The following is a 16176-nucleotide window of genomic DNA, read 5'->3' as shown; positions in this document are numbered from 1 at the left end:
AAAAAAAAAAGATTCAATAGGCCGAATCAAATCAAAAAATTATTCTGTGAATCGGGCAGCACTAAGGTGCACCAGCTGTGATACCATTTGTATGCTTTTCTACCAATTTAAGAGGTTGCAGCACCTTGAATCAACTTGTTTTTGCACGCACCCCCTCCCCCCCTTGTGCCCTACCTTCTACCCTGCCCTTTGCTTTGGGATCAATTTGGCAAAAATAAGTAATGCACATTTTCAATCTCTAAAAATTGAAAAGAAATGTTCTGTACTTTTGATCATTATTTTCCAGTTGGGTTGGTCCAAGTTTGTCTTGTTGCTTAAGTCCTTTTCCAGGATCTCTTTTACATTTTTGTTTCTTCCCTTCATACTTTTCAAGAAATCCCCGAAAAAGTCTTAACACCTCGAGTACCTTCCGTCTTCCCATCTTCCTCCTGTCTCCCCAAATATACCTGATCTATTCTCTACCTTCTCTGGAAATGACCAGAGATCTTCTTTTGTAACCCACTTTCTATAATGCTTTTGTAATCCACATTGAACCGCAAGGTAATGGTGGAATAGAAATCTCTAATGTAATCTTCCTCTTACTTTGATCCTTCTTTTTCTTTCCCCCTTCAATTCTCTTATCTGATTCCTCCTTTTCCCTTTCCAGCACTGTGCCCTTCCACTTCATATGCTTCTCTCTAATCCTGTATGGTATACTATTTACTCACTGTGTTAAACCAGAAAAGGGGCATACCATCAAGTTCTCACTGTATTTCTAAAGCTATAGCAAAGCTTATTGACTCCTCAATCATAGGCTCATCTTGGCTTTGGGGAAAGCACATTAAAAAACAAAAAAACAAAAAAAACCACACCTCAATGGCAAACTCCAAATGAGAAAAACCTGCGCTTGCCCACTCGATGACAGAGGAAAAATGTACCCAACTTTTTTCAGGCAAACACAAGGACGTAGTGAAAACAAGCTTGAATGTAGTCAACCCTTCCACCATGCTGTGAATGGGCTAGCTTGCCTAAAATTCCATCACTGCCATGAACCACTTCTAGAAGAGAGACAGCAGTCCATCCTCAATCAAGAAGAGCTTTGTTTTGCAATCAATCAGTTGCTTCAGGAGATAAGGTTTTCTGCAAACTTAGATGAACTATGCTGCACAAAGCGAAACAAGGTTCTTATTGAGTGAGGGTGGACTGCTGTCGCTCTTCCAGAAATGGCTTGTGGCAGTGGTGGACCTTTAGGGCAAGCTAGCCCATTCACAGCATGGTGTTTTCCCAGCGTGGAGATTCTACTACAAGAAGCCAGCTATTCAAGCTAAGTGGAAGGATTGACTACATACACGCTTTGTATGTGATGATCTTAAGGTGGCCAAACAGTTTGAAAAGGTGACAGCGAAAGCTAGAAGGATGCTAGGTTGCATAGGGAGCGGTATGGCTAGTAGGTAAAAGGAGGTATTGATGCCCTTGTATAAGACTTTGGTGAGACCTCATTTAGAATATTGTGTACAATTCTGGAGACTGCACCTTCAAAAAGATATAAAAAGGATGGAGTCAGTCCAGAGGACAGCTATTAAAATGGTATGTGGTCTTCATCATAAGGCATATGGGGACAGACTTAAAGATCTCAATCTGTATACTTTGGAGGAAAGGCGGGAGAGTGGAGATATGATAGACATTTAAATACCTATGTAATGTAAATGCGCATGAGTAGAGTCTCTTTAATTTGAAAGGAAACTCTGCAATGAGAGGGCATAGGATGAAGTTAAGGGGTGATAGGCTCCAGAGTAATCTAAGGAAATACTTTTTTACAGAAAGGGTGGTAGATGCATGGAACAGTCTACCAGAAGAGGTGGTGGAGACAGAGACTGTGGCTGAATTCAAAAGGGCCTGGGATAGGCATGTGGGATCTCTCAAAGAGATAATGGTTACTGCGGATGGGCAGACTAGATGGGCCATTTCACCTTTATCTGCCATCATGTTTCTATGTAACCCCTGCCCCTGTGTCAACCTTCAGCTCCCTTCTCTCAGACCCAGCATCAGATTTAGTCAGGATTGGAAACCCTGATGGATACACTTAGGATATCTTATAGGAATTTTTGATGGCACAGTTGGCTCGTATTCTACCTATAACAGGTCTACTTATGCTTCAAAAAGTGTCAGTGGACACTAAAGAAGATATAAATACGAAAAAAATAAAATTTGAGATAATTTTTGGTTTTGGATTTTTGATGACTCCCAGCTGGGACTCCAGAGTAGAGATATGTCCTTAACCCCACTCCCCCCCAAAGCTACCCTTGGAGTATATCCATTCTTCTCTCAACATATACTAATCGCTTCCTCCCCTCTCACAGTAAGATAGAAAAAGACAGCTTAAAAAGTCAATCATGTACCACCAGTTCCCCAAATTACTTTCATTGAACCTCAACCAATCAACAGTACACCTACCTTTTCTCCAGGTTATCCATTCCTCAGTAATGACCTGTGTATCTATATCAGGTAGAAACAGAGCTCACCACTTCAGACATAAGCCTTAGTTGTTCAGTAGGCAAACAGAATATTACAAGGTCCCTCTCCCCACCACTGATAGTTTGTAAGCCACAGTGCTTTACATTCTCCCTCTATACACTCACATAAAGGACACCTGTAAGTAAATGTGAACATCAAGCTTGTAAAGACTGAGGGAAAAAAACACCATATATACATAAAACTTACCTGAATACCTTCATTTTTCAACTGACTCAACGCATTACTGAAAACATCAGCAGAGCGATCATCAATATTGCAAACCAGTAACTTGAGTTCTAGTAGACTGAAATACCCATAACTACATCAAAGAGAAAATATTTCAAGATCACACACATCATGCTAAAGATTCAAACGAAATTTGAAGTCTTAAATCCTGTGGATTCTTATTATTTTTTTTTTTAATTAACACAAAAACGCAATCTTTCACACCACAGTCCAGCCCTTCAGAACTACAGCAGAGTCTCGATTATCTGACATCAAGAGGTCTGATAAGTTGTCGCATAATTGAAAAGTTAGATATACAGAAAAAGTGGACGAGGGACAAAATAGAAGTACACTTCACCCTCCCGATTCGCGCTTTTAAGACTCACAACTTCGGTTATTCGTGAGTTCTTTTAAAACCCAGAACCACCCCCACCTCCATACAGCTTACCTGGTGGTCTAGCAGTGAAGCGGGGCAGAAGCGCTCTTCCTATGCTCCTGCTCCATGCAGAGCAGTCTACAAAAATGATTGCTGTGAGTTCCTGTGGTCTCACAAGACTACATCGGGAACTCACAGCAGCCATTTTTGTGGATGGCTCTGCACGGGGCAGGAGTGTAGGAAGAGCGCTGCTGCCCCGCTTTACCGCTAGACCACCAGGTAAGCTGTATAGAGGTCTGGGAGGCAGGAGGGAGGCAGGGGAGAGGTCCGGAAGGCAGGAGGGGGTGGGTCAGAGTCGGCCCTAAAAAGTTATTTGTGGGCCTGCTCTGCCCCTATCCCCCGCGAATATTGAGGGGGGAGTGTATACTAAATGTACTTTTAAAAAAAGAGGAAACAATAAAGAGTTTAAAAAAAATGTAATGAGTCTAAGAATCTTACCTAGAACGGCTGCTTTTTAGCAAACATGATGCTGGGAAGGAGAAAGAAAAGCCCATGCACATCTCAATGACAATGCTGTGATGTCACCACGGAATGTCAGACAAGCAAGACTCTACTGGATAAGCAAATCTAACCATCATGGTTGCCAGTACCCATCTTTCATCTCTGTGCCTCAGAAATTACTTCCACCTGTTCCCAACTTACATCTGGCAAAAAAACAGACACTGCGTTGAAAGTCAACAGGAAAGTTGTACTGAGTACGAGCACACAGGGGGTCTGAGCCCTCCCCTTTCAAACTAAATACCCACTAAAGAAAGGGGCAAGGCTACTGCAGGACAGAGCAATTGCTGGTTCACACATCTTGCATTTTAAAACTATTACTTGCAATCTGTGAGCAGTACAACAAGTTAAAGGCTGCCCCAGAGTTTTCCTCTTAGAGTTTTACATTCTAAGTGACATGGATTGATATCTGTGGTACACAACTTTGAAGCCAATTATGCAGTTACAAGGGAAGCCATTTTTCTGCTACTGGTATTGTTTTATGTCATCAGCTGCCAGCATGCTTGTGCTATTTTTCTGGGTTTTCTCAATTTAAGAAGCTACTCAAGACATATCTTGTTATCCAGGCCGTTCATGGTTGATGAGATTGTTTTGCTTGCTTTAGACTGTTTTATCTCCATGCCAGCTTTTCTCCCTCTTCCTTTGTTCCCACACCCAATAATCAGCATTTTCCAGTGGTATGGCATCTTCCCTCCCCCACCCTGCAGTATAGTATCTTTCCTCCTCTCTCTCTCCCTCCACTCTGGTCCTTCCCTAATGTGACCATATGTCCCGTTTTGAACATGACCATCCAGTTTTTAAGTACCCTGTCCCGTTGTCCACAAGCACAGCTTCGAGATGCCGAAATGTCCCATTTTCAGAAAGAGAGCAACTAGAGATTAGTTGCTCTCTTTCTGAAAATGGGACATTTTGGCGTCCCGAAGCTGTGCTTGGGGACGTGCAGGGGTGCCCAAAAGGAGCCTGGTATTTCTCCCTGCTGGCACGAGTGGCTGGCTGTGAGGGCCGAGAATGCACGGAAGCACCCCGGGGACATCAGCTCACATGCTCTCCTCAGTCGTCCCCCCTTGACAGGACCGCCCTGCCCCCTCCCTATGGCCCTGGCCTAGTGTTCGTCCTGGGGGCTTAGTTCGTGGCGGGAGGATAGCCCCCCCATCTGCACATTAAATGCGAGCGGCCTGGGCTTCGGCGGCAGTGGCCATGCTCAAGTGCATCCCCCTCTAGTGCTACAACCGGAATGTGGAGTCGGTGAACAAGCAGCACTGCTCCCTGCAGGCTGTGCCCGCTACAGCTGCAGCCTGGAGGAGCTGCTGCTCGACACCAACCAGCTGCGAGAGGTGCCCAAGCCCACTGCAAATAGGAAAGATGACCCTGAATGCCAGCGGAAGCCCTGCTCCAGACTTAAAGTTCTTCAAAGATGCAACAGGGGAGAGATTTGTAGTTTGAAATAAAAAAAAGAAAGAGGGGGCAAGGAGAGAGAAAGAAAGAGGGGTAAGGAGAGAGAAAGAAAGAGGGTCAAGGAGAAAGAAAGAAAGACAGAAAGAACTGATGCACAGTCAGAAGGAAGTGCAACCAGAGACTCACCAGACAACAAAAAGGTAGAAAAAATGATTTTATTTTCAATTTAGTAATCAAAATGTGTCAGTTTTGAGAATTTATATCTGCTATCTATATTTTGCACTATATTTGTCTATTTTTCTATAGTTGTTACTGAGGTGACATTCCATATTTTAAAGTCATCTGTCTTGACCTCTTTGAAAGCCCCCCCCCCCCCCCCCCGAATATAAATGATAATTAACATTTTCTCTGAATACAGTGTGGTTTTTTTTTTACTTTTATGGTTACCATTATGAATAAGATAATGTGTACTGTACATTAAAAATGAATGGAAGAAATTGGGGGCGGGACTGGGGCGGGACTGAAAATTAGTAGATGTCCCGTTTTGAGGAAAAAAAAATAAATGGTCACATTATCCTTCCCTCTCTTGCTTCCTGTCTTTCATCAACTCCCCGGCAAGTCCTGCAGCTGGCCCTTTTCCTTTCATTCCACTTCCCCCTTTCCTGTGGCCCTCTGTACTTTGAATGTCTTTGGCATCTTGACAGCAGCAGTGATTAAGACAGGCTGCTAGTATTGGAGCCTTCCATCTGTAAGCCTTGCACTTTGTTTCAACTTTCTGTTTCCATGTAGACAGGACTCGCAGAGGGAAGGCCCCCAATACCAGAAACCTGTCTTAATTGCTGCCTCAGGGTTTAAAAACATTTGGATGAATTTCTTAAAACAAAAGTTCATAAGCCATTATTAAAATGAACTTGAGGAAAGCTTTGGAGGATCCAAGGATTCTGATAGCCGATCCAAGATGGCTGCCACTATCTGATTGCTGGTAAGACGCAGGAGAGTGTCTCTCTTACCGCTCAGAAATGCCGAAAAGAAGGGATAAGAGTGTTGGTGGAGCCTCCCAGCGCTTGGGACCCATGGTTCTTACAGTCGATGACATCTTCCGACGCCTCCAAAGTGAGCAGGGCCGTTTGGGGATTCGCCCGTTGGGAGCGCCGGCAGAGAGGAGTGCTTCAGTGGATACCCCCGGGCTAGACGTCACACTGAGCCCCGATGTCAGGACGCCTCCCCTTCAGCTGTTGCCGCTGGGAGCCAGCTCTCTACGAGAGGAGAGTATGTCTGAAGAGTATTCTCCTCCCGAGAGGCCAGTGAACTGGAGGGCTCGTTACAGGGAACAACACAAAAGGAATCTTTCCTTTTGGAAGGACCAGCAACTGGGACAACTGTGTCTAAGGGGCAACAAGGCACAGGGGAGGTAAACCATTCAACTGAGCAAACTAGTATTGCACAAATATCTTCCTTTGCTCCTGTTAAGCCCCCAGAGGTTACACTGGATTCGCTTTGGGATTTAGTTTCTACTTTGGGAAATTCCCTCAACTCTCAAATAAAGAACTTAGAAAAGGAATTAGAAATCCAGAAAGAAGAAATTAAAATCTTGAAACAAGACATTGTAGTAACAAAGACTGAAATTCAGGAAGAAAAGAAGGATTTAAAAATGCTTAAGAGTAATCAAGACTTAATTGTGAAAGATTACCTGATTATGAGGAGAAAATTGGAAGCACTTGAAAATAATAGTCGGTTTAACAATTTGCGTTTGATTAATTTTCCAAAGGTCTTGTCAATTTTTCCAGGAGATATGATAAAACGTTACTTTTTGGAAATCCTAAAAATTCCTGAGAACTCTTTGCCACCACTGTCAAGAGTGTATTATTTGCCTAAAAAGAATCAGGACTCTCAAAAAAAAAAGACAAGGATGGAAAACCACAGGAAAGTTCTTTGAATGTTACAATTTTATTGGAACAATCTGATAGAGAGGTGGCTAGCCCAGCCACTCTCTTATTGACTGTGGCTTTGGCTCCAGACAGAGATTGGATCCTTAAACCTTTCTTTAAAAATAGATCTAGAGCAGTGGTCTCAAACACGCGGCCCGCAGGCCGCATGTGGCTCTCCAGGTTTTATTTGCGGCCCGCGGTCTGGAGGCATCATTCTCTTCCTTTTGGAGCAGCAGTCGGCTCGTTCGTTCAAAGCCGCGGGTTGGCGGCTCCTTGCGCTATCCACTCCTGCATCAGACGCAGGCACTATTTTTTCTGCGGCCCTCCAAGTACCTACAAATCCAAAATGTGGCCCCGCAAAGGGTTTGAGTTTGAGGCCACTGATCTAGAGATTTCCTTGGCTTCCATATTCAAATTTTTCCTGATGTTTCGAGAGAAACCCAAAAGAGAAGGAGGGAATTTTTATTATTAAAACCAGGTGTGATCCAGATAGGGGGTTTATTTTTTTCTTAGATACCCTTGTAAATGTGTAATCAGATATAGTACTTTTAAATATATTTTCTTTGAACTGGCTCATTTGACGGCTTTCCTCTCTATGAAGCGTCTTGAAAAAGGAGAAATATCTGTGTCTTAAAAATTTAAGCTCTCTTTCAGCAACAGATAATGTGATTTGGTTTAACTGTTATTGTATTGTATTTACTCCTAATTCTTTAATCTTGGATCTAATTTTGAGAACTAGTGTGGGATTAAGATGAAGATCATATTATTTTTTTTTTCATGCTGTTTTGGTTTATTTTCAAGTTTGGAAACAATTAATGTTGTTTTCTTGATCGTACTTTTCTGTACAAGATTATATGCTTGTTAAATAATTTGAAAATTTATAAATAAATAATGAAAAAAAATAAAATAAAATGAACTTGAGGAAATCAACTGCTTATTCCTAGGATAAGCAGCATAAAATCTGTTTTGCTCCTTGGGATCTTGCCAGGGACTTATGACCTGGGTTGGCCACAGCTGAAAACAGGATACTGGGCTTGATGGACCTGTGATCTGACCCAGCAAGGCAACTCTTATGTTCTAATACTGTATTTTTTTATTTTTTTTTGGGGGGGGGCGAACAGAAGTAGTTTTTTGCTTTTAATATTACAAGTGGATAAAGCATTCAGAACATAGCTCATGGAAATGTTTCCAACCATATTACATTCATGTGGTATTATGTATGTCAATATTGCCTGTGGAATGTATAGCCTGTATACATGTGTTGCTTGCAAATTTGTGAATATATTCATATAGGAAAGGCGGAGGCAGTTATGGGAGAGATTTTTGAGGTTAGGATAATTTGGAGAGGCAAAGCACAAGGCAGTTTAGGGTAGAGAACAGGAATGAGGAAATTTAAAAAGGAGAAATTCCTCAACAGCCTTATTTCACTATATATAAAAAAAAAGTTTCTAGACTGCAGAAGCTGAAATTACTTGTCCCATAGAAATGCACAGGACCATTTCATGTAATGTTTATTTTCTGGAATCCTCAGTCCACTGTGGTCTATTTTCAAACTCAATGCACAATATCTTTTCACTAATCTCTCTTTTTTTTTTTTTGTGCCTTGCCAAGTTTTATCTCACTCTGTTTTTGGAGAGATATTTTGCCTCCATCTACTTCTCAATCACTCTTGTGTAATTATTTTCCAACTTCCATTAGGTTAAAAATAATATAAAGCTATCAAATATTAAAACCCCCCAATTAACAGCTTTTTATTTAAACTGAATATAAATTACCTTAATATACGTTCTTCTGCAATAGGCCAGTCAATGTCAATATCTATGTCCACACTGTGTTCAGCTTTCATTTCATAGTAGATAACTTTTCCACGCTAGAAACAATTAAAATAAATATTAAATAAGCATATTTTCCATTTTCAAAAGCAAGTATGAAGCAAGTGTCCCCCCGCGAATTTGCAGTTCACGAATCGCGGACTCGCTAATTTGTGGTATGCTCCGACTGCCTCTTCGTGTAATAATAATAATAATAATTTATTCTTATATACCGCCAAGCCATCAGTTCAAGGCAGTTCACAATAAGAAGAAGCTGGACAAACAGTGAATTATATACATGAGCATCAAATGTTTCTCAGAAAATACAAATTGCAATTAAGTCACTAAAGTCAGGCTACACCAATCAGGAGTTGCACGTCGAAGCAGCTCCCGACTGGTGTAGCCTGACTTTAGTAACAGGAAGAGGCTGTTGGAGCATACTGCAAATTGATTTTCTGCACCCGCCGGCTTCAGTAACAGATTCCAGATATTGACACAAAGATGAGTCAGACCAAAATTTTGATTACATGTTCAAGCTCCTCATCATTGGTAACAGCAGTGTGGGGAAGACGTCTTTCCTCTTTAGATATGCCGATGACACGTTCACCCCGGCTTTTGTTAGCACTATGGACATTGACTTCAAAGTGAAGACTGTCTATAGGAATGATAAGCGAGTCAAACTGCAGATTTGGGTCAGAACACCCCCCCCCCCTGCTCTCCTGCCTCTTGATAGGCGCAAAACTGCATTTGTGGTTTTTTTGACATTCGCGGGTGTTCCTGGAACAGAACCCCCGCAAATTTCGGGGTAGTACTATAGATTAATAAGCTTCCCTCTGACTGAACAATGGTGAAACCACCACTACCCATATACTGAATTAAAAGGAATGCCTTGTACATCTTGCTGTAACAAATTGTCTGGTACAACCAGCATTCTATACAATGTATGGGTTTTAAAGACCATGCTTTTTCAAACTTTTACTCCTTTGAGGATTAGCCTGAGAACTAGGCTCGATTCCCCATTGCTGTTCCTTGCAACTCTGGGCAAGTCACTGAAACCTCCATTGCCCCAAGTACAAAATAAGTGCCTGTATATAATATATAAACTACTTTAATTGTAACCACAGAAAGGTGGTATATCAAGTCCCATTCCCTTTACCACTTAACATTACAAATCACATATAACCCATTACAGGATCAGGTCTAGGCAGTTCACAAAAAAGAAACCGAGCATTCTCGGGGAATACCGTATTTTTCCCGATTGGTGAGGCTTGACTTTAGTGCAGGAAGAGGCGGTCGGAGCATACCACAAGTGATTACCTTCACTCGCCAGTGCTCTGGCTGCTCTCTCCTGCCTCCCCCACTAAAAACACCTACGGAAGTGACTTCAACCACTGGATTTTGGGCTGAAGAGGGCTCTGATGCAATCAGCTAGAGAAGCTTGTTCACCTCCCTGCCCAAACCATCACACCGGTAAAGGCTTTCCTGCCTCGTGCAGACACAGTTGGTTCGAAATTCCTCACCGGAGTGCGTGCCTCCTGTGAGGTGCCCGAATCGCGTGCTTTTCTGTTCAGCGTTCAGGCTCGCTGATGGGACGGGCAGTGGCTGCCACTGCTATGTCGCTGCCTAGCCCTGCGTCTCCCCCACTAAAAACCGTATTCGCAAATATCAGGGGGAGTACTGTATACGGATTCTTTTCCCTGTTAGGGCTCTTTTTACTAAGGTGCGCTAGAGTTTTTAGCGCGTGCTAAACGAAAAATACTAACGCAAGCTCTATGGAGGCGTTAGCGTTTAGTGCATGCGGTATTGTAGTGTGCGTTAAAACCGCTAGCGCACCTTTGTAAAAGGAGCCCTTTGTCTTCAAGGAAATTGAGCATATTCAGATTATTTTAAGGAATACCTTGATCCCTCAATTTCTCTTTAAAACAGCCAATAGGAATTTGGATTTAGCAATGCACACCTGTGTATATTGGACACTAAAAAAGAAATTAGTAAAGGCTTGAAACTTTTGAGGAGCGGCCCAAATTATCAAGGTTTCAGCCCCAACCAAGGGGTCCTTTTATCAAGCTGCGGTACGGGGGTTTAATGCGCGTTATATCGCCTGCCGCGCTAGCCGCTAACGCTTGCATTGAGCAGGCATTAGTTTTTTAGCCGGCCGCGGGGGTTAGTGATTGACGAAATGTCCCGATGCGCTAACCCCGCTAGCGCGGCTTGATAAAAGGACCCCCAAGTCTCAAACCCATGCTAATGTGCGTTTCAGAAAAGGAAGGATTCCGTTTAAATTAAAAAATGGATACTGAGCATTTGAAAAGGTTTCAAAGAGAAAATATAATTTTTGTTGAACACACGTGTGCATAACATATAAAAGGAATACAAACCTGCATGCAACCTTTATTTACATTACGTTTGGTACCAAAATAGAATGAGCCATTTTCACACAGCTCTCCACGCCAATCCTGACGACGGGGTCTCTTAGCTGGAGTAAAATTAAGAGGCTTTGTCCAATTACCTACAATGAAATAGTACAATTCAACTACTACTATAAGAAAAGAACTGATAGTTATACCACATTTCCAACACATTCAATCCTGCTTACTTATTAAAATGGGATATTCTGTGTAAATATTTCTACAAGCCAACCCCATTAGGATAGTTTGTTTTTCCAAACAGTTTTCCAGAAATCCTTTTCTCTTAAAATTATTTTCTTATCTTTTGCAACAAGTTACTTTTTATTTTCTAAAACTACTGGGCACTCCAGTAATGGATATTTTGAGATTTAACCACTTCCTAAAAAATTTCTTCTACAGTGGGCAGGATCCAACAAAATGACAACTTTACAGATGGCATGCTTCAAAGTAAGAAGGGCTGGAAGGGGACTGAAGCATCTCCTGCTACAGGAGGACCCTGACTGGGAGAGTAAAGGCATTTTGTCCCAGTCTGCCTCAGACAACTTCCCAATCTTGTGCATGGCACCGTTGCTGGGGAATCCATGATGCCAGCAGGGACTAGATCCCCAAGGGTTCCATAAGGCCCTTATTAATCATGTAAACTTCAAACATCATATTGATGAATTCAGGGGGAAACCTCTGACCAGGACGTCCAGAAGCTTCTTTCTGGGGTTTTGCAGCCATGTCACAGCTGCACTGTGACAGGGACATAGTTGTGCTGCTCCCCAGTTCAATCTGAACTTTCTGACAGGCTTCGGACAATTGGGCACTAACACTACCTGAGGGTCCAGAGGAGGCCAAGCCAGAGGCTCCTGCCCCCACCATACATGCCAGCTGCGTCTAGTTTAAAGAGTTGCCCAGGGACAGAAATCAAGCCCATCCCTGCCAGCATCAAATCCATCCCTGCCTGTTCCCACTGGAAACAAATCCGTCCCCGCAAGTAACCTCTTCCATTATCGCCTGTCCCCATAAACTTATGAAGTAGTTATTTCTTTTAATTATGCTACTGAATTAAAGGATCTGGTAGAGACCTATTTACAAATAAGCAAAGACACTTTATTAATTTATAAAAATTAATTGGGAAGCATATATACTGTAAATGGTTTTCTGCCAGTGCCTCTAATATAAATACTCCAGCTGATGAGGACCCTCAAGCTATGTCAGCTGAGGACTTAACTCTGAAGGTGGCTGGGGATCCCTTTTGCCAAGCTTTGCAAGCAGCAGCAGTGCCACAGAGTCACAGATGCTGGCACCTTACTGGCTCAGGGATGCTGTCAGCAATTGCTACGGTTGGTGGAAAGAAATTCTGGCCGCCTACGGAGAAGGTACTCAGCTGGTGGTGCTTGGGGATCCTCAGTGCCCACCAGCCACAACAAGGGTTCGCAAGTACAGCGGTACCTTGGTTTGTTAACATAATTCATTCCAGAAGCATGCTCGCAATCCAAAGTACTCATATAGCAAAGCAACTTTCCCCATAGGCCATAATGGCAACTCAGATGATTCTTTCCACCCAACCTGCGAACCGACACTTGATCCCCGAGCCGACACGCAAGCTGACCCCGGGAACCAGCAGTATTGCTTCCCCTGAAGCCACCAGCGCTGCTCCCTCCCTTCGCGATTACCTCCTCCCCACCCACTGACCAGCCCTGTCCTTGCCTGTGCACCGCCGATGTTAGAAAGTGCATGCCGCTGGTTTTCTGCTGGGCTGCTGCTGGGCCTTGAGCATCTGCGCATGCTCAAGGCCTTCTGGATCTCACCATCTCCGAGATTCTCATGAAATCTCGAGTCTACCCGCATCCACCGCGAATAAGGAGGGAGAAGTGTATACATTTCAGGCATCTATTGCGGCCCTAGAGAGCTGTGTGATGTCCTGGCAGAGCCATTGTCTGTGCTCTTCAATCTTTCCTTGAAGGCGGGAAAAGTCCCCTTGGACTGGAAAACAGCCAATGTAATCCCACTCCACAAAAAGGGCTGCAGGACAGAGGCTGAGAATTACAGACCGGTGAGTCTCACATCCATAGTGAGTAAACTCATGGAAACACTAATTAAGCATAAATTAGATACAATCCTAGACGAGAAGAATCTACGGGATCCCCGCCAACATGGATTTACCAAAGGCAGGTCCTGCCAATCCAATCTAATTAGTTTCTTTGATTGGATAACAAGGAAACTGGATATGGGTGAGTCCCTAGACGTCGTTTACTTGGACTTTAGTAAAGCTTTTGACAGCGTTCCGCACCGCAGACTATTGAACAAGATGAAATCAATGGGACTGGGAGAGACGTTAACTACATGGGTCGGTGATTGGCTAAACAGTAGACTTCAGAGAGTGGTGGTAAATGGTGCCCCTTCAAAAACGTCAGAGGTGATCAGTGGAGTGCCTCAGGGCTCGGTCTTGGGCCCGATCCTCTTCAACATATTTGTGGGAGATCTGACTCAGGGGCTTCAGGGTAAAATCACATTATTCGCCGATGACGCCAAACTATGCAACATAGTAAGTGAGAACACTTTACCAGACAGTATGATGCAGGACCTACTTCTATTGGAACATTGGTCCTCGACTTGGCAGCTAAACTTCAATGCTAGAAAATGTAAGGTCATGCACCTCGGCAGCAGGAATCCATGCAAAACTTACACACTAAATGGTGAAACCTTAGTTAGGACCAAGGCGGAACGTGATTTGGGGGTGATCATTAGCGAAGACATGAAGACTGCCAATCAAGTGGAGAAGGCTTCATCAAAGGCAAGACAAATGATGGGTTGCATCCGAAGAAGTTTTATCAGCCGGAAGCCCGAAGTTATAATGCCATTGTACAGATCCATGGTGAGGCCTCATCTGGAGTATTGTGTACAATTCTGGAGGCCACATTACCAAAAGGATGTGCTGAGAGTTGAGTCGGTTCAAAGAATGGCCACCAAAATGGTCTCGGGACTTAAAGACCTCCCGTATGAAGAAAGGCTGAATAAATTGCAGCTATATTCACTCGAAGAAAGTAGAGAGAGAGGAGACATGATAGAGACGCTTAAATATATCACCAGCCGTATTGAGGTGGAGGATGATATCTTCTTTTTTAAAGGTCCCTCTGCCACAAGAGGCCATCCGCTGAAAATCAGGGGTGGGAAATTTCATGGTGACACCAGGAAGTTCTTCTTCACCGAAAGGGTGGTCGATCGTGGAATGAACTTCCACCTCAGGTGATTCAGGCCAGCAGCGTGAAGGATTTTAAAAGGAAATGGGATACACATGTGGGATCTCTAGGGGGGTAAATTCAAGGGGGTAGGGTTGTTGGAGTGGGCAGACTTGATGGGCTGTGGCCCTTTTCTGCCGTCATCTTCTATGTTTCTATGTTTAGAGAGATGCCTAGGGCCGCATAAGCCTGCCCAAGGCAACTTCCAGCCAAAACCACGCCCATGCCCAGCCTTGGGTGAGCTTAAGTGTCCCTAGGCATCTCCCTACACCCATGACAAACGCCTACAGTGTAGGCAGCCTGCCTCGAGTCTTTTTTTTTTTTTTTTTTTTAATAAACGTGCATCCTGAGTGGCTGCCAGACACCTTCTGCTGCCTACAATCAGGATGCCCTTTTATAGAATTTGCCCCTTACTACTTAATTAATGGATGACGATAGGGGCTCATGCGCTAATGGGAAAATTAGCATATGGCCATTAAGGGAAATAGGAAAATTGACTTTTTACCATTGTTTGGTAAAGGGACCCCAATTAATGCTTAACTGCAAAAAATAGAATCTAAATGAGACGAAGGTGAAATACTATCTGTCCTCTTCAACTTGTTAATCCTCATTATCAAATTTTTAAATGAAAACAACTCATGACAGAGGTAAAACAGAAAAAAAAAAAAAAAAAGGTCACGGCGCCTCAGTCTATGTGCACTGATGCCAACTTCATCTGCCCCCCCCCCACCCCCACCGCTGACTTCGGGAGGGGAAATGGTAGAATGGCAATTGCACACATAGCCTTTTTCCGTTTTTCCACTGCTGTTTACACCAAGACTTCTGGTTAAAAATCATGTACCAAAAGGGAGTACCGTATTTTTCGCTACTTAAGATGTACATCGCCATAAGACGCACCCCAGATTTAGGAGGAAAACAAGAAAAAAAAAACCCATTCTGAACCAAATTGTATACTAATATATACTCGGCACCTTTAAATTCTGTCCCAGCCCCCCAGCGCCTTTTGTAAACTGCATAGAACCGAAAGGCTTTTGCGGGATATAAATAAAAAATTTATGTTATGTTATTTGTGCTGAGAATTCTTCAGAGTAGCAGTTTGTAGCCATGAATTTCCATGAGTTCTTGTGCTGTGTAAAATCTCAATTTGACTTTTATTGGCGTTTATTCAGAGCCCATGCAATAACTGTGAGGGCTCATTCCCTCCTCCGCTGGTGCAGGGCCCAGGCAATTTGCGCTCTCACTCAAGATTTTACCATTACAGCCCACTAAGTTAAACTGATCAGACAGTTCAGTCACAGAATGCCATCAAATCTTTGTTAAAGATTCTGGCAGTTCAACTATTCACATGTTGTTCCTGCAATTTCTGTTCTTTTGGTCTTTTAAATTATGTCCCAGAACCTCCCCCCCCCCCCGCGGTACCTTTAAATTGTGGTGGTCGGCTGTCTGCTGATTATGTCGAGGCCAGTGACACACAAGCATGCTAATGCTTGGGCTCGCAACACTTCCTGAAAGGCTGCTGGCAGTCCCACGAGAACTGCCGGCAGCCATTCAGGAAGTGGCACGCGCCTACACAGCAGCCGCTGGCCCCAACATACCAGCAATCAGCAGGAGCCGTCCAGCGAAGCACCAGCGAACATCATTCTGTGACTGAACTGTCTGATCAGTTTAACTTAGTGGGCTATAATGGTAAAATCTTGAGGTACTGCCGGGGGGGGGGGGAGGTGGTGTTTGATATATTTGCTTCATAAGATACACTTA

The 16176-nt window shown here is 43.4% G+C and overlaps 1 protein-coding gene across 1 annotated transcript in view; it reads right to left on the bottom strand.

The window, feature by feature from the left end:
• Positions 1–16176, bottom strand: part of CMAS (cytidine monophosphate N-acetylneuraminic acid synthetase) — a 99726-nt gene that overhangs the window by 13182 nt on the left and 70368 nt on the right. Inside the window, exons 4-6 of the mRNA XM_033952198.1 lie at positions 11162–11292; positions 8751–8845; positions 2701–2812 (exon numbers count right to left, since the gene is read on the bottom strand). Of these exons, the coding sequence (XP_033808089.1) occupies positions 2701–2812; positions 8751–8845; positions 11162–11292 (338 nt within the window). The remainder of the gene's footprint in view (positions 1–2700; positions 2813–8750; positions 8846–11161; positions 11293–16176) is intronic.

Source organism: Geotrypetes seraphini, chromosome 7 (genome assembly GCF_902459505.1).
Source record: "Geotrypetes seraphini chromosome 7, aGeoSer1.1, whole genome shotgun sequence".
Classification (NCBI taxonomy): Eukaryota; Metazoa; Chordata; class Amphibia; order Gymnophiona; family Dermophiidae; genus Geotrypetes; species Geotrypetes seraphini.
The sequence above is the reverse complement of the archived record's forward strand: the minus strand, read 5'-3'. Positions and strand labels throughout refer to the sequence as shown.